Raw genomic sequence first — 23,829 nt, forward strand, 5'->3', positions numbered from 1 at the left:
GCCACGCAACCAGCCAATGCGGTGGCCATGCAACCGGTGGATGCGGTAGCTATATAACCGACCAACAACCCGCATCCAGATATGGTACGAGTTGGTTAAAGGATTTTAGATGGTATAACCTCCGTCCTTTTGTCGGTTCAAAGGAAGATCCCACAGCGGCTCAGATGTGGATCGCAAACATGGAAACGACCTTTGAGTCAATGAGATGCCCTGATGAACATAAGGTGGCGTGTGCGACGTATGTATTACAAAAAGATGTAGAAGTGTGGTGGTCGGATAATAAATAGAGCATCAACCGGGTGAGGGGATTACAACGTGGGAAACCTTTAGGAAGCCTTTCTGAAATATTATTATCCAAAGAAAATCCGTATAAAGAAACAACAAGAGTTTAACCACTTAACCCAAGGTGATCGCACGATGGATTAGTATGATCAGGAATTCATGAGATTGAGAAGGTTTGTACTGTCATGAGCTGACACTGAAGAGAAACAGACAGAAAAATTTATGTTGGGATNTGAATCCGAAAACCCGCCGCATGTTAGAGGCCTTTATCCCAAAAACCTATGAAGAGGTCCTAAGGACGGCCAAGGCCCTAGAGGAACCCCCACAGGAGAAAAAAACGGAGCCAACGGTTGTCACAGGAAGGAAACGCCCTGTCGAGGTCGTAACCACATAATTCCAACCACCGCTCTATAGACCTCGATATCAGAGTAGGCCACCTACTCCACCCCCAATAGCCCGATACCGAACACTGGAGAAGCCCCTGTGCCGTAACTGTGGAAAATAACATGTTGGGAGATGTTTGGCGGGCTCAGGTATGTGTTATATCTGTGGTCATGCAGGTCATGTGGCCAGAACTTGCCATACAAGGAGCTCGGGAAATCCAAGGGAACCCCTTAGAAGATCGGTCATTTGAGAGCCCACCATACAAACCCGCTCACAGACCATGGCATATGCAAGACCAGTAAAGAGGTGGGAACGTCTGGCACCATGGTGACAGGTACGCTTTTTNCTACCCATTCCTTTGTTGCTTTACCATTTGTTAAACAAGCAGGGTTCGTAGTAGAACCCTTAATGCATGCATTGTCGGTCGGTACCCCAGCAGGGGTAGACTTAGTTACGAAAAATAGAGTAAAAGACGGACAAGTGGTAATAGCTGGACAAACTATCCACATAGACTTAAAAGTAGTGGATATGACGGATTTTGACGTTATACTAGGAATGGACTGGCTAGCCGAAAACTTTGGTAACATAGACTGCCATAAGAAAGATGTGATATTCACACCTCCAAACGGACTCACCTTTAAGTTTAAAGGAACCTTACAGGTACCACCCCAAAAATAATATCGATGATGAAAGCGAGACACCTGGTACAACAAGGGGGGTGGGCGTTTCTAGCCTATGCAGTAAACACAAAAGAAATGGAAAAACCAATAGATACAGTATCCATAGTAAACGAATTTATAGATGTCTTCCCGGAGGACCTCTCGGGAATCCCTCCATCGCGAGAGGTAGACTTTGGAATATAACTGGAACCAGGAACAGGACCCATCTCTAAGGCCCCGTACCGCATGGCACCAGCAGAACTAAAAGAACTTAAATCACAACTGCAAGACCTGTTAGATAAAGGCTTCATTCGACCTAGTGTGTCCCCTTAGGGTGCCCCAGTGTTGTTTGTCAAAAAGAAAGACTGCTCAATGCATTTATGCATTGATTATAGGGAATTAAACAAGAGGACGGTAAGAACAAATACCCGTTACCCCGTATCGAGGACCTATTTGACCAACTGCGAGGGGCGACAGTGTTTTCTAAAATAGATCTTTCANCTGAGTACGTGGAAATAGCTGAAGCTGGAAAGAAGACGACATGGATGACTGGCTATATGGAAAAATGGGCAAGAAGTAGCATAAAGATATTCTTTATAGAGATAGTGAGAGTGTCATACAGTTGGTGAAGGAACCCGGTCTATCATTTAAAAANTCATCAAATTAAGATTAAAAATGAAGACATACCGAAAAAAGCCTTTCGAACTAGATATGGCCACTACGAGCTTGTGGTGATGTCTTTTGGTCTCACCAATGCCCCAGCGATATTTATGGAATTAATGAACCGAGTATTTAAGGAGTGCTTAGACTCATTTGTGATCGTGTTCATAGACGACATCTCGATAGAGTCGAAAACGGACCAAGAACACCAAGAGCACCTTCACAAAGCCTTAACTATCCTAAGGGAGAACAAGTTGTATGCCAAATTTTCCAAGTGCGAATTTTGGCTACGACAGGTTTCGTTTCTGGGGCATGTAGTGTCTAAAGACAAAATCTTCATAGATCCTAATAAGATAGAAGCTATCACGAAGTGGAAACGCCCAACAACGGTCACCGAGATACGAACTTTCTTGGGATTGGCAGGTTACTNCTGGTAACGCTATATATAGTAAACTGAACTATATATATATCCCGTAGAGCTTTGAAAATGTACTTTTTTTTNCACCCAATTGACAAAAAAAGGTGTACCTTTCGTTTGGAACGATACTTGTGAGGCCAGCTTTCAAGAGCTAAAACAAAGACTAGTATCCGCCTCAGTGCTCACAGTTCCAGAGAGTTTTGTGTGNTGGAGTCATCAATACAAATCCTTTAGCTAGAGTTCTCCTTGCTTTTTNAGTGATGCATCCAAAAAGGGGTTAGGTTGTGTACTGATGCAATACGGCAAGGTTGTTGCGTATGCGTTACACGAACTAAAGGATTACGAAAAAAAACTATCCTACACATGATTTGGAGCTGACAGTGGTGGTGTTCGCGTTAAAAATTTGGCTACACTACCTGTATGGCGAAAAGACCCNTCATCTAGATCGAGTGTGTGTGTTGTTGTGCGATCCTAACAAGTAAGTGTCTGGTGTGTCAATAAGTAAAAGTCNAGTTGCGGAGAAAATCACCTAGTGATCTTGTAGCAGATACTCAACAAACTCCTGAGGATGTTGCGGAAGAATCAGCAGTGGNGGCCTACCCAAAACATTAAAGGGTTATACGGTAATCTGGGTGGTAGTGGATCGTCTGACAAAGTCGGCCCACTTCCTACCGGGTATGNTACAGTTGGAGGATACAACCAAGTGGGAGCAAGCCATGGATGATGGGACGTCTAAGCTTCAAAAATGCGTTGTACTGAGGCTGAGTACGTGGAAATAGCTGAAGCTGGAAAGAAGACGACATGGATGACTGGCTATATGGAAAAATGGGCAAGAAGTAGCATAAAGATATTCTTTATAGAGATAGTGAGAGTGTCATACAGTTGGTGAAGGAACCCGGTCTATCATTTAAAAAGAAAACACAAAAGACGATACCATTTCACTTGCAGGTTAGTGAAAGATGGTGATGTGTTTGGAGAAGATAGAGGGTGCAAAGAATCCAGCAAACATGTTGACAAAATGTGTTGATGTTGGAATATTGAGGTTGTGCAAAGCCTCAATTGATATGGTGCCATGAAGATGCTCATGGTCGTTTGAGAATGAAATTCTTGGTTGACTAGATCAGTCTCCAAGTGGGAGAATTGTTAAGTTACGAAGCCTGCTGCTTATTTATAGCTTGGTCAACGGTTATATCTGGTACAGCTATATTTGGTAAAGCTATATCCGGTAAAACTATATATGGTAAATAGCTATATATAGTAGATGGTTAAATCTGGTAAAGCTATATATAATAGATGGTTAAATCTGGTAACGCTATATATAGTAAACTGAACTATATATATATCCCGTAGAGCTTTGAAAATGTACTTTTTTTTATTCTCTGTATTCTCTCTTACTGTACATACTTGGAGTCATCAATACAAATCCTTTAGCTAGAGTTCTCCTTGCTTTTTCTCTATCGTGTTCTTTGTGTTCATCTAGATCGAGTGTGTGTGTTGTTGTGCGATCCTAACAAGTAAGTGTCTGGTGTGTCAATAAGTAAAAGTCCCTAGGCAGAAAACCGTCGGGCTACTACAACCTCTAAGTATACCGGAATGGAAATGGGAAAACATTGTCATGGATTTCATAGTAGGCCTACCCAAAACATTAAAGGGTTATACGGTAATCTGGGTGGTAGTGGATCGTCTGACAAAGTCGGCCCACTTCCTACCGGGTATGGCAACATATACAGTAGACAATTGGGCCCAACTGTATGTGAAAGAAATTGTGAGGTTGCATGGAGTACCGGTGTCAATTGTGTCGGAATGGGACCTGCGTTTTACGTCGGCCTTTTGGTGCGGACTCCAAAAAGCGATGGGTACCCGCCTCAACTTTAGCACCGCCTTCCACCCACAAACGGATGGCCAAAACAGCATGATTAAACCAAATCCTGGAAGACATGCTTCGAGCATGCGTTATGGATTTCACAGGGAGTTGGAACACTAAACTACACTTAATGAAATTCTCTTACAACAACAGCTTTCAAGCAACCATCGAGATGGCACCCTTTGAAGCGTTGTATGGAAAACGATGTAGATCCCCATTGTGCTGGGATGAAGTAGGAGAACGAAAACTTGTAGGACCCGAGCTGGTCCGCATCACCAACGAGGCGGTACAGAAAATTAGAGTAAGGATGCGTACCACATAGAGTAGACAAAAGAGCTACGCCGACGTTAGGCGTAGGAATTTAGAGTTCAAAGAGGGGGACCCAATGTTCCTAAAAGTAGCTCCTATGAAAAGCATTTTAAGATTCGGACAAAAGGGGAAGCTAAGCCCCCGATTTATTGAACCGTTTGAAATTTTAGAAAGAGTAGGTTCGGTAGCTTACAAACTAGCTTTACCACCTTCACTTTCAAGCGTACACGATGTATTTCATGTGTCCATGTTAAGGAAATATATTGCAGACCCTACGCACGTAATAGACTACAAACCTCTCAAAATCGATGAAGATTTAAGTTATCAGGGGAAATCGATTAGAATCCTAGCCCGAGAAGTGAAAGCCTTACGTAACAGAAATATAGGTTTCGTTAAGTTATTGTGGCGTAACCACCAAATCGAGGAAGCTGCGTGGGAACGAGAGGAGAAAATAAAGAAAAAATATCCTAAGTTATTCCATGAGCTCGAGACTTTCAAGGACGAAAGTTCTTTTTAGAGGTAGGTAATGTTACGGAACTGGAAAAAAAAATGGGGGCCGTCGGCAGAACCGAAAACTCCGGCGACGCTGGAGTTTTCGCTCACAGATGACCCACAAAGGGCGGCCGAAGGCTGGGATGCCACAGAACTCGACCCCAACCTTCAGCCACCCCAAAACGACCTCCAAAGAACGAAAATAGAGAAAAAAATGAGAAGGAACAGAAAAATCTGACGAAACTCCGGCGAAGCCGAACCATACAAAATCGACGTCAAAACCTCCATTTTACTCCATAAAAGTAATCCTAGAACCTCTTACACACATCAGGAGTAGATTTAGATGAATCATTTACGTTGAACACTGCGGCAAGGAAGACGAAACGTCGGATTTCTGAACTTCTCCAGATCCGGGAGTGTGAGGCCCTTACAAACCAAATCTATACCAAAAACGGGGTTAGGGGAAAGAAGAGACTCGGGAACAGAGAAAAAAGGAGGAAAAAAGGACGTCGAGACGACGTTAATGAGGAGAGAAAAAGGTCGCCGGACAAATGTGCAGGAAATCGGGCGAAGAGGACAAAGTTCGACCCGAGGGCCGGATCCCGCAACCCGAACCAAACCCAGTCCCCTTAGGTCAGCCCAGTACCCGACGGTTCCCGCGGCCCAGGCGCTTCAGTCGAACGGCCTGTCACTCGTGAAAGGCCCGTCACCCGCGTACGACCCGAGACCCGCAAGCGATTCGATAACCTGCGCCCCAACCCGAGACCCCTGCACACGCATCGCTTTCTGATTGTGCCACGTGGCACATCTGCAGCGCGGCTCCCTTCGGCTCCCGCGGCTCAATCCACTCGGCGGCGGCTTATTCGGCTCGCAAAACCTAATTCCAGCCTGTTTGTCACCATTTCGACCCTCCCGGACTTAATTTCGGCCTTGTTTAAGGTAAAATATACCATTTTAAGGTCGTATTTCACAAATTCAAGTTGGGAATTATGTTTGTGAAATACTAACGAAAGTGATGAATGAACCAATAGGAACCAACCACCAACGGAAGCGTAGAACATTCATGAGGAGCTAGGAGCTTACGTTATATTCTAGGGAGTACTTCGGCTAAGGCGTACCAAGTAAGTGGCTCACCCGTCGTAGGTTACGCGTTAATTGTTGTATGTTGGCACGTGCCCGTGGATTTGCACGTGTCATGACATCGTATGCCAGTTTAATGTGCTTAAGTACGAACTCATGTGAACGTGAATGTATGCTATGTATGCTCCTTTGTTTGATGTGATATGATATGCATGTGAAGATATGTGGTTCCTGAATGATTATGGCATGATTGTACGGAATATTTGAATGTAAACAACATGAATTGTATGACATGAAATACGGTAAACTGCATGGAAACATAACCCTGATAGGAATATGTATGATACGTACAGAAATGAAAATGAGAATTACATGTAAACATGAAACGTGACGAGGGGTTATGTTCATTAATGTTAAATGTAGAACTAGTGGGGACCTCATGCATATTGTGTGTTCGTGCATCTGGGGGATACCCCTGTCCCATCACGAGGGTACGAACGCGTACATCCAATGGTAGGGCAACGATCGTTATGCTTTGCATAGCACTGCCGTGACAGTTACTAGTTTTAACGGGTCCCAGCATAAGGGGCTCCCAGAGTATGCCCACCGGATAAGGAAAGTGGCCCAGCGATGTGCGAACTAGTTGGTGAGCCCATACTCGCACGTATGGGCTGTGTGTAGAGTATATGGTACACGTCCACGATTACCCATTAGGACTGCATCGTAGGAAAAATGAAACGAAACGAAACGATATGTCCCATCATTTCATTGCGTGTGATTGTTGCATAACCCCGATAGGGGGTCACTCACTGAGTATTCTAGAATACTCAAGCCTCGTGCTACTTTACCTTTTCAGATAAGGGCAAGACACCCATGTGACATCGACGGCGGCATCGTACACCCCGGGACCGTGGCACATGTTGAATTCGATTTGCAACATTAGTATAGGTTGAATTGTATTTGCATAATAAACCATAGGGTAGTATAAGACATTCATTTCGGTTTTGTTCCTTCTTCTTTATTTCAATAATGTTCTTTTCCTTTCTTTCCTTTGTAATCATTTTCTCTTTCACGAGGTAATAAAAGGCGAGTGTAAGTCACATTTATGAACAGACCCCATTTAATGTATATTCCGCATTTCAAGGTATAGTAATGACCTTAGATTAAATAGAAAAAATTCCAACAATCTCCCACTTCCACTAAGCTGATGAGACATGTGTCTTAGGGCGTACTCTATACCCAACATGTTCTCCTACTTGCCCTAGAGAAGATGAGACATGTCTCGTAATCCTAGACATTCTAGATGACCCTCATGGATGTGCATAAAGAAGGGACGGGACATCTCTCTCCTTTTTTTGGGGGGTGAATCAAGAGGTAATAAGCTGCAGCGTCACCTCACGAACTTCTGACGAGGTAATCGAAGCTGCTTTACCATGTGTTTGAAGCTCGAGACAAATACATTCTGACTTGACTAACTCTCATCTTCTTTTACAGTTCAATCAGGTTCAGGGGAAGGAGCAAATAGAACAGACCTTGTTCAAGAAGGAAAAAAACACTTTAGCCTAGAGAGTCATTTTATATAAATCAAAATAATTATCATTAAAAGTCATCTTAGTCACTACCACGATGCTTTCTCTCTCAATATCATTCTTTATAGCTTGATCTTTTATAATTTTCTTAATATTAGTCTTTGTATCACTATCATCACAATGAAAGTGACTACCTAAATCACATCTGAAACACCTTACAAATGTATAAAAAATTATTATAGTCATACCAGTCATTTTGTTGCTTTAAAATTATTCCAAATCATTTATTTGGAATTGGTTAGGTAGTCATCTATTTATATTAGATTGAAAGATTCATCGTTCATAATGAGTAATGTCCTCAACATTTAAAAAAAATAAAAAAAAAATATTGAGAAAATCCGCTAATCAATCAGTAATTTTCTTGTTTTCACAAGCTCATTACAATTTATCAAAGTCATAGGTTACCAAACATCCTATTCAAAAATCTATAGGTTAAATTCATTTCAAAAATGAATTTTACTCCAAATTTTTTGTAGATCCATTCATATCCTATGAGTTTAACCTCATCAAGAACATCTACCATGGCTTGGATTTTATGACTTTAAAATATTTATCCTTTGTCATCATCCCTCGTAACTATTTTGAGGGGAATAAGCCTTCAAATTGGTCATCTAATATGACAATTTGAATTTTAGTAGGATTGAATCGGTTCATAATTCTCCCACTATGATGAGGCTTATCAAATTAATGACTAGGATTCGAACCAAATAACGTAAAGAAATTTGGCTTCCCATCGTGCGCCTCCAGATTTGAACCCACACACTCATCAACGGTTGACCAACCCGAACACGCCACGTGGCAGCATCAGAATGAGCGTGCTCCTCCCTCAGGCGTGTCTGTGCGCGTGTGGAGTCCATCTCTAGCGCGTGTAAACTTCTTTTTGGTCCATTCGACTTGTGTTTGCCCGATGTTTATTCTAATTCCCATTCTAACAAAAAATTTATGTGAATTAGAACCTAATTGAGGAAAATCAGTATTTTGGACACCCTATTTGTGTAGAAACGCTAAATAAAGGGCGCGCGTCAATCGCGTATGTCACCATACGGAATTAGGTAGAATTTGCTTGATTGCATGCATGCTGGTAGATTAGGATGTATGTCTATCAAGTATATATATGCATAATGCGAAGCATGTTGGAAATTATGAGCTTTGCGCTTCAGATGTTGATGAATGTTATCGCCTCGTTGAGCATGTAAGTTTATTTTTTCATGAATTAAATACGTTGATTCTAGAAAATTGTTATGTACATACTCGGTTAATTTCTATGACCCATTATTATAACTAAGTCTATGGATTTTTGGTTAGAGTGACAAGTATAACCTAACATTTCCCTTAGAAGCCTAACAAACCACCACGACATGCGAGCCACCTTAGGTGTAACCTTAGGCTGCAAGTGTATGAACGGTGTCATAGCTTCGTAGGGGACCAAGGGTTCTTGATTAGAATCCATTGCTCCTAGCCATTTTGTATGGGAAACGTGAGCCGACGTCGTATAGACTATTTAGCTGGATGGGATAAGGGAGGGGTAGCCCCTTCATGATGAGGGAGACTATTATGGACCTACGTGGTTGCAGCTCACCTCCTATGTAAGATACCAAGTAGTCTCATAAGTCATGTTTGAGGTAGCTCCTCGTAGGTCACCGGTCATTCACAGCTCGGCTTAAGAAACTCTTAGGGTATAAATGAAAGGACGGAGAACCAAAATAGCCCCAAGGAGATTATACCATAACCAAACGTCATAAAGCTAAAGAAAAGTCCATGAAAATCTGTTAAGCCTCGAATGTGATGAGGTGGCTTACTGAGTATAATTTTTATACCTATCCCTCTTTTCCTATCTTTTTCAAGTGTTTGCAGGCTATGGGTCGAGGTGGAGGAGCATTCGAGAGCTATACAGTCATAGAGGGAGTCGTTTTCGAGTGTCAGTCAGTTTTCAGTCATTTTGGAGTTTTTTAAATTTCCTTTTACCTTCGTAATCCCTTTCCAATATTTGAAACAAAACCTCTTTTTCTATTATTTTAAATTTTATTGAATTTTTACTATTTATTCTACTTTTCACTTATTTTATTTTTAATCATTCTCGCTTTCGTCTTTTTGGTCACCGTCCGAGTTTTGAAACTTAAAAACAGGTGAAACTTACAAGCTCAGATGTCTTCAAGATCCTTTTCACGGCCTTCTTGAAGCTAGTTTCCTTCAACTTTTTTGATAGGTGCCAAATTGAGTCAAATTTCAAAAATACTAAAAAACTTTTATGGGAACCGTCTAAAAACAGGTGAGTTAGTTAATTTAATAAGTAAAGGTCAACTAGGCGAAGTGAGCCGTTTAAATGAACCACCATGTTAGCATAGCCTCCAATCTCGAGTTGTTTGAAGAACTTGCACTTTGAGCTAGTTTTTGTCTTCTAACACTCGAGCTTTTCTCAATGATTTAGTAGCTATGTTCACTCGATTTCTTGACATAAAAGTAGGTTGCTCGAACATGACTTAATCAAAATTTTGGATTTCTTCTTTACTCTTGGTAAAGGCGCTCGAGAGGTTACAACCTCTCGAGTTCTTCACCAAGCTTGCTCGTTATCTTGCCCTAAATTTAATATTATAAATCCCGAAGCTTATCTTGCCCTAAATTTAATATTATAAAACCCATCGGATGAATCAATTGATGGAGAATGAATTTTGGAATCAAAATTTGGAATTTTCTAATCTTCAAGCTTCTTGAATTTTAACAACTTTTAGCTTTTGGTTTCTCCACCGAAGTTGTTCTTCTCCTTACCACGAAATTGTGATTTTCAAAATTCTAACCCAAAATTTTCCATGAAAATTGTGGGCTTTTCTTTAGTCATATCTCTTCGAGCCGTTCATAAAATAAAAACATTCTATTTTAGCTTTAAATTCTTTTGAGATAGGCTAGAAGTCTTAATTTTAGTCAAATAAAAAAAACACCAAAATTTGAAAATCCTTATCGAAGAGCTCGAAGAGTAAATTGTGTTCCACGCATTTTTAACCTTCGTTCTCTTCATAGGTTAGATTCCATTAAATTTGCCTAAATTTGCCAAATATCTTTTTCAAAATTTACTCAATTTAGGGCTATTTTTGTAATTTACCTCTTTTTAAGGTTACTTTTGTAAATTTAGTCTATAGTGAGTGTTGTCTTTGCACGTTGGACTTCATGTGGTTAATTTCAATTTTACCCTTTAAGGGCTACTTTTCCAAATTTGCTAATACTTGTAAGCTAACTTGAACTTATCCAATGTTTTATTTTTAAAATTAGAGCATGTCGCGATTGAATTTTGAATTTTTATTAATATTTTTTAAAATTAAAAGATGTATTAGATAAAAATGTATTCAAAAACTTCGGTTGGTTGGATTGGTGACCCGAGTAATCTAAATAGAGTTCATTGTTCAACCCAACCTAACCATCTATTTTCAGGTTGGGTTGGGTTCGGTTACCCAATTGTCTTTTTAAATTTATTTTTTAAAAATTCTACTCATTCTAACTCAGGTTACAATAATAATTAAAATGTCGTAAAACTCAAATATCAATCGTTCACAACTGACAACCACATCACTAACATCAGCTACAAACGTCAAATATTCTTAACTTTTATAATAATCTTTAAAGTATGGTTGAGTTGGTTTGCTACCATTTTTTCCGATCAATTGATTTGACCCGACCTAAAAATATCCTACGAACAAAAGTGAATTTTCTATTTTTTAAAAATTTAACTCGATCCAAATTGAAAAACAAAAATANTAGAGTAGAAATATACATACATTCAAGAGGTTCAAGGAGTTAGAAAAAAATGTAGAAGTAAAAGGTACCCAAAGTAGAGAAGCCTGATGATTAATGGAAGTAATTAGCAAGAAAAATCAAGAACATAATTAGTGGAGTAAAGTTGCAGCAATCCATTAGACAAAAATAAAACCAACCAACAAATTAAAGTTGGTTGCTGCAAATTCACTCAATTCTCGCTTAGCTTTGCACCATATCATCATATCATTTGGTACGGTAAATCTAAACTCAGACCTTTCTCTAGTACGAGAGGATCGAGAAGAACGCACCTCTGATTGTACTAGTTATCGTGCCCACGGTAAATACTGGGTAGCCAAGTACAGAGCGAATAACTGCTGAAAAGCATCTAAGTAGTAAACTCACCCCAAGATGAGTGCTCTCCTATTCCGACTTCTCAAGAGCCTCCAGTACCACAGTCGAGACAGCGATTAATTCTATTCCCCTGCGAGATACTAAAATTTTAAATTTTGTGTTCGATAAGTTTTTAAAAAATGTTTAATAAATTTTAAAATTTTCATTCAATCAATTATCAAATTAAACTATTTTATTAATTTTTATATTTATTAAGCTTAAAAAAATAAAAAACTAATGCAATAGATACAGACTTTAAATTTTATTCAGTAGAAAGTATTGATTCAAGGGCTGAAATTATTATCCTAGGTCGGAATAAGTTGATAGGATCCTTTTTTTACCAGGGTGGATGTAGCTCTAATTAATTGACGCCTGTGAGTATGACATAGGTTACTTCAGCGCCGTAGCGCCTAGTACTCGAGCCATAAGTTGATAGGATCCTTTTTTTACCGGGGTGGATGTAACTCTAATTAATTGACGTCTGCGAGTATGACATGGATTACTTCAGCACCGTAGCGCCTGGTACTCGAACATTGACTCGACGTATTTTCTCAACCCCTTCTTACCCTGAAAAAGCGTCCTTGAACCAATAACCATCTTTCGGCTAACCTAGCCTCCTCCGTCACTGGTCGATTCCCTTTTTTCGTCTTAGCTTCCACCTTTAAAACACATATATTTTTTTTTTAAGTTTAATAATATTTTAAATATTTTTTTAGTTGAAAATTATTATTTAAAATATTTGTTTAAAAAATGTTTTTGAAATGATTTATGAATTTAAATATTTTTATGTATATATATATAATTTTAGTTTATCGATTTATTTTGAGAAAGGGCAACGATACATTTCCGGACCCAAATAATTTCTTGAAGAACACTACCTCAACTGAAATTCGGAGTAAAAACAAAGAAATCAACGAAGAAAGCGAGTTTACCGAACCAGAACGATTTCAACTCAGATTCTTAGCTACTTATGATCTTAAACGAGACTGCTTTCTAGATCTCTCTTTGCTTGAGTCCTCCATGGCTGTCCCCGTCGAAGAAGCCATTGCTGCGTTGTCCACATTCTCCCTTGAGGTAATGCTTGACCAGTTTCAGAAATTATCATTTGCTTGTTTTATTAATGGTTATTTGATTTTCGATGCTTTACTAATCGATTTCGTGAGACTTGTTTCAATTGTTCAGCTTTAAATTTAATATGTTTTGGTCAGAATTCTGCTGCAATTTGAATGCTTGCATTTCTTACATTTCGACTTCAATTCATGTAGGATGACCAGCCAGAGTTGCAAGGACCTGGCGTTTGGGTGTCAACTGAGAGAGGCGCAACTGAGAGTCCGATAGGTATGTATTTTTTGGAGTTTTGTATGGATATCGAGCATCTAGATTTAGTACGGCTATGATTTTGGAGTTGAAAAGAATGCCTGCTATTGAATGATACCTTTTCTATTCTTCAAATGTGGGCGATCGTAATAGAAACTTTTTACTGGAACGGAACAGAGGAGTTGTGGTGATTGTATTTTCAATGACAATTGCTAAGGATGAACTGAGAATAGAGTTGGAATATTATTCGCTATTGAAGTCCTTTATGTCCTCAAATTAGGGCTGACTTTATTGAGGCAAGCTTCTGTTGTCAAGGAACTATGTTGAGAGCTGCCCTCATACGAGGCCATCATCTCCGTTAACCTAGTATCAGTTACCTGAGCGAATTAGCATGTTCATTCTTTTGCTCATTGTTGCAAAGCTCACACACACATTTCGATGAGAAACAACTTCTGATTGATTTAATGAAAAAGAAACAAGTATGCAAGAAATCAATATAAGAAATGGGACTCAGATGATTCAAAAAGTGATTTAGAGTGTGAAAAGAATTTATTGTTATAATATATGTTATTATGTATAGTCGTCCTCTTAGTTTAGGGCTCTCATGTATACCTATATACATACACATATATGTGACCCACTAATATAACATACAACCAAGTATTTTTCCAATACTGTGTTCATGGTATGAGAGCAATATCTAGAGTTTTAGAATATATATTTTTTTTCTTTTGGCGGTTAAGGTTCCTTTTCCTAGACATAGGGCTAATATATGAAGCTTGGATCATCACATTAGAGTGACCATTCCTCAACACCGCCCACCCTAAGAGGAGAGCCATCATTTGTCAGAAACACCCGCGCGTGAGTTACATGCGCTACCCAACAGATCTATCTCCACTACCACGAGCTGACGTGTGAAGGCGCATAGGTTGTTTGAATCAACTTCAATCAACTGAGTTTGTTTCGAGTTGTGTTTTTCAACTTGTTCGTGTGATTGGATTCGACAAAATCTCTTGAGTTTGTCTTGGGTTGTGTTGTTTGCATTGTGGTTTTGTAAATATTTGCAGTTTAGTTTGGTTTTCTCTTTGTTGAGCTTTATCTTCAGTCTGTCACTAATGACTGAGATGAAACAGATGGTGGTAACTAATGTAGCTCCCTTTACTTCCAAGATCACATAACATATGTTAAATGGTTCAAATTACTATGAACTCCAAGGACACACTCTCCCAAGGTCTTGTTGGTATTGGCCTCTTCGAGGAGACTTGAGACCTTTGCTCTTTCAACCTTGTCTTGTTGGCAGACAAGACACTTCTTGATGTATTGCATTATGTCGTATCGCATGTTCGGCCAAAAGTTTCCCTTTTTCACTAAGGCATACTTAGGTTGCTGCCCAGAGTGACTGACCCATAAAGTGTTGTGACATTCTTGGATGAGTTTCTTTTTGAGATCTCCTGCTTTTGGGACATAGAACCAATTACCTTTCGTCAGCAGAAGGTCCCCTTCGATCCAAAACTGTCTTGTCTTTCTGGCTTTGGTTAACTCGACAATGGCTTTGGCTGAAGGGTCTCTTTGTAGGTGTTCCTGTATGATATCTCGCATCGGCCCATTGTTCTTACTGGAATGAATGTGGACTAACATGCATAGGGCCGCAGGTTTTCCCTTTCGACTCAGTGCGTTGACAACTTGATTACTCTTTCCTGCTTTATGTTCGAACCTGAAGTCGAACTCAACTAATTTTTCTTGCCACTAGGCTTGCTTTGACGTCAATTTTGGTTGGTCAAAGAAGTGGCAAATGATACTTTTGTCTGTCCTCACCACGAAGTGAGATCCTAGCAAATATTGCCTCCAGACTCTAAGACAAAGGATGGGAGCTGGCATTCCTTTTTTTGATAATGTGTATCTCCTTTCTGTATTGTTGAGTTTTCGACTTTCATAGGCAATGAGGTGACCTTCCTAGACAAGGACACTCCCAAATGCAACGTCGGATGCATCCGTCTTTATTTCAAAAGGCTTAGAGACATCTACCAAGTTGAGGAGAGGGCCCCTCGTCATGGTTGCCTTCAGATCTTCGAAGGCCTTTTAACATTCATCTGACCACGACCAGGAGTGGTCTTGCTTCAGTAGTTCTGTTAACAGGGCGACTTGCCTTGAAAACCCTTCAACGACCCGCCTGTAATAGTTTGTCAATCCCATTAAGGATTGTACTTTGGTTATTGAAGCAGGGGATCTTCCACTCTTGGATAGGTTTTACCTTATCGCTATCCAGGCTGGTTTTCCCTAGGAAGTTAATACATTTTTGTGCATAGGTTTTACCTTCTCGCTATCCAGGCTGGTTTTCCCTAGGAAGTTAATACATTTTTGTGCAAAGGTACATATCTCTCTTTTCACGTATAGCTGGTTTTGCCTCAAACTTTTTAAAGACTAAGCGCATATGTATCTTGTGTTCCTCCAATGTGGCACTGTATACAACAATATCGTTGAGATACACCACAAAGAATTGGTCCAAGTACTCGTGAAAGACCTGGTTCATCAAGGTATAGAACGTAGCTAGAGCGTTTGTCAAGCCAAAGGACATCACCATATCTTGTCACGCAAGTGGTTTTAGGTTCATCTCCCTAAGCAATATGCATTTGGTAGTATCTCAACCTTAGGTCCAACTTCATGAAATATTTGGCCCCATGCAGCTGGTCAAACAGGTCGGTAATAATCGATAATGGGTATTCATTGCGTACTGTCATTTTGTTAGGGCCTTGTAGTCACACAAACGTATTGTTCCATCTTTCTTTTTCTGAAACAACACAAGGGACCCCTATGGTGCTTATGTTGGATGGATGAACCCTATAACCAACGACTCATCTAATTTCTTCCTCAACTCGACTGGCTTTGGTGGAGCCATCCAATATGCATTCTTCGCCGGGGGTTTGACCCCTGTTAGGAGTTTGATTTCATGATCAATGCCCCGACGAGGTGCATAATCATGTAGGACGTCTTGAACTTCCTTCAGGGCAGGATTGGTGGTGGTTACCTATTCCACCAAAGGTATGGTCATAAATGTGGGCTTCTCTTGAGCGAGTCCTCCCTTGAGTTGCAGGGTGAAATTATCAAGTTGCACGACTATTTGATGCTTGCGAGTATTACGGTAGGATTACAATCAGTAATTACTATGCACTTCGCCAATGGTATTGGGATAACTTTGTGTTCAAGAAGGAAGTCCATCCCAAGTGCCACGTCGAAGTCATCCATGCGAACCACGACTAGATCCATTTCTCCAGACCAAGCCCCCAATTTCAAAGAGACTCTCTTGAAGACCCCAATAATAGGTAGGGCCTCTAAATTAATCGCTTTCATTTTTCTAGTCTTTCTCTATTCGGAGCCCAATCTTCGGGCTTCTTGGTCTTAGATGAAATTGCGGGCCGCGCCCAAGTCTACCAAGGTGCTTCTGCTGTGTCACATATTTATCAATGCGTTGACAAACATTAGCCACTTCTCTCTCACTTCTTTCGGATCGATCTTCCTTTGAATGACCGATAAAAATTTCAACACTCTTATTCTAGGAGTGTGATGGTCTTCCTCTTTTTCTGCTGCCGGTTCGGCTCCTGGGTCATTACTCATCTTCCTTTGAATGACCAATAAAAATTTCAACGACCACATTTTAGGAGTGTCGTGGTCTTCCACTTTTTCTACTGCTGGTTCGGCTCCTGGGTCATTGCTCTCTTGTACCAATAATTGGAGTGTTCTGAGGGATGCTCGGTGAGGGTAATAGGAAAGTTAGTTGGGGCTTTTACACAACATGCATTGTAGTTCCTTTGGGGGTAAGACCCTCGAGATGGACCAGTATTGGTATTTTAAGGAGGCCTATCTATTCCCTCCATTCGATCTATTGGGCCGTTCAGTCTTTTGACCTGTTAGCTTATATGGTTTGCCCCTAGAGTTTGGGGGTGGGAGGCGTGTTTCTTCTTTGGAAACTGGTGTCACTCCCAAAGTTTAGGAGTCTTTCTGCGGTAGCAAATGCAACTGCAAGACCTTGCACCTTTTGTTCATATAATTTTGTTCTCACCCAATGTTGCACTTCGACAAAGTAGAATACTTTGTCCTTCTTGGATATATCTTTAATGTCCAACATCAAGGTCGAGAACTGCTTACATAATCTTTGATTCCTCCTGTGTGTTTCAATTCTCGCAGTTTTCACCTTGCTATGAACTCTACATTCTCGGGGAAGAACTGAGTCCTCCTCAACTCTTTCTTGAGGTCTTCCCACCAATTTTATGGTGTATAACCCGCTTTGAATGTTGTTTACATTCGAATGCCACCATAGTTTTGCATCACCTACAAGATACATTGTGACCAAGGTAACTTTGAGTTCTTTTGAGTAGTTGAAGACGGAATTTTCGAGTTCCTTTGCATCCCGTTTCCCTTTAAAGGCCTTGAGTTCTGGGATCTTTAGTTTGTTGAGGCTAACTTAAGCTTGACTTCGGGTTTGATTCTCTACGGCCAGCATGATCAAGTTCAATTGGGTATTCATTTCAGCCATCTCTCCCTTGATGGCTTCTATTGTTGTCTTGAAATCTTTAGTCAATTTGCTGAAATGTTTCAGCATGGTCCTTTGTGTAATGTCTAGCTCTTCGACACGTCCTTCCATGTGTGCGATAGAACTCTCAGTGCTACCTTCGCGTTCTAAACTGTTCAATCGTGTAGCTCTTTCTTCTAGGGAGTCAATTCTGAATATCAGTTCTTTGATTGACAACCCATCCCGGCAGGTGCCCATTGCGTCGATTTTATTGACTTTTCCACTCAATTCTGTCACTCGACCTTTCAAGAAGCAGACAGTGTCGAAGATTTCTTTTAAGAAGGACGTCATATTCAATCTCAGTGAGTTGCTCAACTTGCGACTTAGCCAACTTCTTTAGTGCCAACATCGTTTTGGTCTTTGATGCCACTAGAAGCTAACGAAGCTTTAATACCACTTGTCACAATCACACTTTATAGACAACAGACTAGCGATTGTGCGAGGAAAGTCGGACTTTGCAGACAATTCTAGTGTATAGTCGAGCCTCAAGCCATGTTTTGAGAGAAAATGTTCTAGAAAACATGGGCAAGGAAAATTGTTGCAAACAAGTTGAAATTGAGCATTGTGAAAGTCAATATTTGGGCAGGGGAGATTACAATACTTGTTCGGGGGAGGTTTAGTGACTACTTGGTCTCCCTGTAGTACATTTTGAGGCAATTTAGGTCTGGCAGGGCTCGACATGATCTCGTCGAATAGCCATACACCAGAAATGAATTAAGAAAGTAATACAACCCAAAAACAAGTAAAAGAGGTTTGACGTGTCGTGGGCATGCGACCATGGGCAACAGGTTCTGGACAAGCATGACCATGAGACCAGATACCATACCTACATCCTCTTCCAAATGGATCATAGACTTTGTGCTACAACCCATATAGCAAGGTAGTTTTCGCTTTGGCAGGCATATCAACATCTTCTGGATCTATCACCCATAAATTAACACCATCTCTCTTTGTCTTCTCTTTTACCTTTGCTTCAACTTTCTTTTAACTTGATTTTTGTTAGTAAACTCACTTGTTACAACTATTTTGTTTTCTTTTTTTCCTGGCTATTGCTTGTCTCAAAATCGTACGACGAAGAAGATTATTGGTAAAGAATATTAAATCGGGGATCTTTACATTTTTTATCACCAAATATCAAAAGTTGTGGTCTGCTATGGAGTTGCACCCCATGTGATTCGTATCAATTTGCCAAATTTCATCGTCTTAGTTCCAATCCTAGAGTCAATAAACAAGCTAATGCTCCTTCGAATTAGTTCATTTAGACATTCGGGGTTCATGTCCAATCGTGTTTCAAATAGGATTTGGATATTTTGTTACTTTGATTGATGATTATTCTCGTTTGACTTGGTTATATTTAATAAAAAATCCTTTTTACTTTCTTACTTTTGTGCTTTCCATGATGAAATTGAAGCTTAGTTTAATGTCTCTCTTTAAACTTTGCGCACTGATAATGTTGGTGACTATTTTTCTCATATGCTTGATCTTACGTAAAAATGGTGTTATTCATTAATCTTCATCTATTGATACTCTATCCCAAAATGAAGCTGCTGAATGAAAAAATAGGCACGTACTTGATTATCCTTTCAAATGCATGTTACAAAGCATTTTTGGGCCAACACAATTTCCAAACTTGCTTCTTGATTATAGAACGCCTTTATCTTTTTTTGTTGGTGAGATACCTCGTTGTGTTCTTTTTCCAACAAAATCTTTGTTCCTGGTTGCACAAAAACTATTTGGTTGCACTTGTTTGGCTCGAGATGTTTGTCTCATCGTACCAAGTTAGACCCCAAATCCTTGAAATGCATATTTCTTAGCTGTTCTCGTTAAAAAAGGATATCGTTGTTATTATCCTAGTCTTAACAATGATTTCTCCTGGTGTTACATTTTTGGCAGATATGTCTTTTTACTCCATCACTATTGAGCCAGTTTTAAGGGGAGGATGTCAATTAGATTATCTCTCTAGCCTATTCCCCTACTCCATGTTCTTTAATTTCTATTCCTCCTTGCCCACCCATTACTCAAGAGTATTCTAGGCGGCCACCACAACAACCTTCAGGCACGTGTCCTATGCCAGTAGTTTCTTTGACATTGAGCTTCCCATTGCCTGTTGTGAAGTTTAAACACGTGTACTTAGCCTACTTCTTCATTTTTTCTTATAACCAATTGTCATCGCCCGAATTCTTTTATTACATCACTTGATTCTACTTCTATCCCTAACTCAGTTATTAAAAGATCAAACCAAAAATCGTTACAATAAAAAATTGTGAATGAAGACTTAAATGACAATTAAATGTAGTTTAAAATTTAAATGGTGCATAAAACCCAATAAGTTATTGCCCACGAAATCAAGCTCAATATTGAAAACGACATTAAAATTAGCCCATTTAAGAGAAAGAACCACTAAAATATGTTTCCCTTCCCCCTCCCAGGCTTCTTTCTATTCCCCTTCAAAGTCTCTTCCCTTCACCCCTATCATGCTTTCCTCCCTCTCTAGTCGTTCGTTTGATCTTCCTCCCTTCACCGCCTCTTTGCAGCCACCATGCTTCTGACCAACACTGCCGTTTTTGACCAATGTCGTCGCCGATCGCCACTCTCCAACGTCGCTGCTGATCACAAAGATTTGGATTTTTTTTTTTTTTTTTTGTGTTTGTGCGTATCCTAGGCGTCTGTACATGCCCATCACATATTTGTAATTATGAAAAAAGGACACAAATTTTAATGTGTCCAACACTATTTGGAGTGTGCGTAGACGTATTAGTGTTGGACACGTGTCTAATGTCTCAATCGCACTCTTGCGGCAACGGGACAGCGATTGTGCAGCACTTGTTCTAATCTAGCAAACAAGTCAGCCGTGAGAAATCCAGACTTCGCGGATAATGTTGGTGTATGCTCGAGCCTTGAGTCACATTTGCGAGAAATGTTTTAGAAAACGTGAGCGAGGAAATACGTTGAAAACAATTTGAAAGAAAACAATGTTATAAGCTAAAAACGAAAAGGCAATAACAACGGCTTTGATAGCATATAACCTGGGTAGGAAGAAGTGACAACTAGTCATATCCCCATATAGTACGTTTTGGGGCATTTTAACCCTGACGGATATAGCCATGGTTTTGGTGAATGATCATACACCCCCATATTGAGACAACAATAATAGTAAATACCTATCTAATATGAAAACAAACAAAAAGAGGTTTGGAACGGGCGTGCGGCCATGGACAACATGTCCTGGACAATTATGACCAAGACATCCGTCATGCGACTACAGTCAATGCATCTTTGGACAAGCATTGCTGTGACATCTAACACAAACATTTTGTAAAAAATATGTTTGTGCTTCCTAGTAGGCAAGCATGGAAGCCTTGACTAAGAATAAAAGCATTGCTGTGACATCTAACACAAACATTTTGTAAAAAATATGTTTGTGCTTCCTAGTAGGCAAGCATGGAAGCCTTGACTAAGAATAAAAGCATTGCTGTGACATCTAACACAAACATTTTGTAAAAAATATGTTTGTGCTTCCTAGTAGGCAAGCATGGAAGCCTTGACTAAGAATAAAAGCATTGCTGTGACATCTAACACAAACATTTTGTAAAAAATATGTTTGTGCTTCCTAGTAGGCAAGCATGGAAGCCTTGACTAAGAATAATAAAATTACAATAAAGGACAAAAGATTAATAAGCTCCAATATTCACATTTATATATAGGCCAAATCGGTAGATTTAAGAGGTATTGAGAATTTAAAGGCGTGGAATGAGACTTTGTTGTCTAAGTGGTTGTGGCACTTTCCTCAGAGTTTGGTATCTTATGACATAAGGTTATGGTAAGTGTGCACCCATCCTTATAATTGATTATTTGGCGAGGTCTAGAGAGGTACTATCTAAAATCGCTAGAAAGCCATCTCTAATCGGCTTCCTTTCTTCCCTCACCCTGTTCATGGCACAGTGGGCTATGGGATGGATATTCTTTTGGGAGCCTAAGTAGTTGGTGGATAGACCCTGCTGTTTCCTTGATTATACAACTTGTCTACTATGAAATATCATTCGGTGACTTCTATTCTTCCCACCTGTCGGAGCTCTTGTGTTTTCTAAAGCTTGAGGTGTAATAGCCTTTTGAAGCTTAAGAGCGAGGCACAACTTTGTTTTGTGAGGTGCACGATAGAAAAATATAAGTTAATTTTAATACATGGAGACAAATAGTATGATGAATATTAAGATGATGCAAAAGTTAAGAAAATAGAGCTTTTAATTGAGATTGTAAGAATATTCATGCATTTCTTCCTTCAAATTGAAAAAGTTAAAAAATGAAAATAGGAAATGAGGCTTAAGGTGTTGAGGTGCACACCACAAGCATTGAGGCGCGCACCTCAATTGGGCTTCATTAAGGGAACCTTCTTCATGAAGCAATGTGCAGAGGCTGCATTCTGGGCTTAAGCGTGCCTAGGAAACCCTTGTTAAAATCAAGGAATTTAGTAAAAAATAGACTTGTATACCATGTGTTTTGTACTCAGATACCCATCGTACTCACAACTCCATCCAAGATGAGATAAATAGGGATAGCGAAGAAATAGGCTAAGTACATGTGTGCTTACCTTTTACGATGGAAAATACGAAACTCATCACTTAGTCCTGTATTGGATGTCTTAGAATATTCTGATATTGGACGTGTCTGAAGGTTGCTGTTGTGCTGCAGCACAACTTCTTTATCTTAGAAGATTGTTTGTACAAAAAAAACCTTTCAAAAGTAAGTTCATTATTTTTGGAAGTTCTTTTATTCCTTTCTTGCCAAGTAATCTAAAAGAAAGCCCTAACAAAGTGTATCCACAACAACTTCTTTTCCTTGCTTAAGTGACGACCCAATAACACAAGGGTGAGGAGAAAATATGGTTCATGTGGTAGAACCATCAACCAACCAAAAGCTGAAAGCATTTGGTTCCATAATCTCGATGCATACAGGAAAAAAAACAAAAGGGTGGCTTTGACTTTAATCAATGGCATTATGTTTTGTTAAAAATGGGTGTTTGACAGTGGTGAGGTGGACTCGAAGTCAAACCCTATATACTTTGGTAACAAATTCAGTTACAATACGTCAAATCTCATTTTTCCCTAATTCCATTATTCCTTTTGCTGGATACTTTATTCAAGATTTCTGTTTAAATTAGCAAGCATTTATATTCCCTTGTAATTCCGTTATTTTACTTTACTGTTTTATTGCTTTCTTTTGTATCTATAGAACATTAGCCTCTTTTCATTATATCAATGAAAAACTTTGTTTCTTGTTTTTTTAAAAAAAAGGTCAAATGTTATAAGACCAAATGAAAGTGCTTTATCCTCGAATCTTTTCTGATTGAAGTTTTAAGTGAAGCAGTATATTGAGTTCCTGTTACGATTCCATAAATTCAAGGAAGTGGTAGTAGAATTCAGCTGAAGCATTTAACTATATATCTTTATATTTTTTATGTGTTTCAATTGTTTGAATTGTTGCTGAACGTGGTGCGCCTGTTTTTTTCCAAGTATTTTATATTAGTAAAATTCTCTCGCTTGTAGTTGATGTTCTCAGATAATTAGTGTTAAATTTATATTATTGCTACGTGTAATGATCCACGACTGACACTTAGTTATTTTCGATTCTTGTAATTTTTTTATTTGAGTTTATAGTTTGAAGATCTCTCATCCTCCTTATGTTCTAAATATTCATTTTGTTATAATATATTTTGTTTTTCTGTATAACGGCATCCTTCAATATAAGATGATTCATTATTACGTAACTGATATAGAATTTCTGTTGCAGAGTACAGTGATGTTTCCGCATATCGTTTATCTCTAGCAGAAGACACCAAAGCTCTCAATCAGTTGGTATGCTGTTTTACTTTTCATGTCAAATATTTAAGTCTATTCTTTTATCTGTGAACATTAACTAACTTTTCATTCATAAAGAAACGTGGCAATGAGTTTTCCAACCCCCAGATGTTCTTTCCTCTCTCATCCCGTTCTTTTACCGCTTCCTCCACCACCTCCAACCTCTAGCTTCCTCATCGCAGTTTGGTCTCAAGCTTAGTGGCTTCGTCATATTAG

The 23,829-nt window shown here is 39.4% G+C and overlaps 1 protein-coding gene across 3 annotated transcripts in view; it reads left to right on the top strand.

Annotated features, from left to right (window-relative positions):
• Positions 1-12,758: 12,758 nt before the first annotated feature.
• The window catches only part of LOC111779891 (protein PIR), a 39,471-nt gene continuing 28,400 nt past the window's right edge, over positions 12,759-23,829 (top strand). For all 3 annotated transcript variants that reach the window (XM_023660081.1, XM_023660080.1, XM_023660079.1), the window contains exons 1-3: positions 12,759-12,948; positions 13,140-13,212; positions 23,546-23,610. In XM_023660081.1, coding sequence (XP_023515849.1) covers positions 12,895-12,948; positions 13,140-13,212; positions 23,546-23,610 — 192 coding nt within the window. In that variant the 5' untranslated portion in view covers positions 12,759-12,894. The remainder of the gene's footprint in view (positions 12,949-13,139; positions 13,213-23,545; positions 23,611-23,829) is intronic.

Source organism: Cucurbita pepo, chromosome LG18 (genome assembly GCF_002806865.2).
Source record: "Cucurbita pepo subsp. pepo cultivar mu-cu-16 chromosome LG18, ASM280686v2, whole genome shotgun sequence".
Lineage (NCBI taxonomy): Eukaryota > Viridiplantae > Streptophyta > Magnoliopsida > Cucurbitales > Cucurbitaceae > Cucurbita > Cucurbita pepo.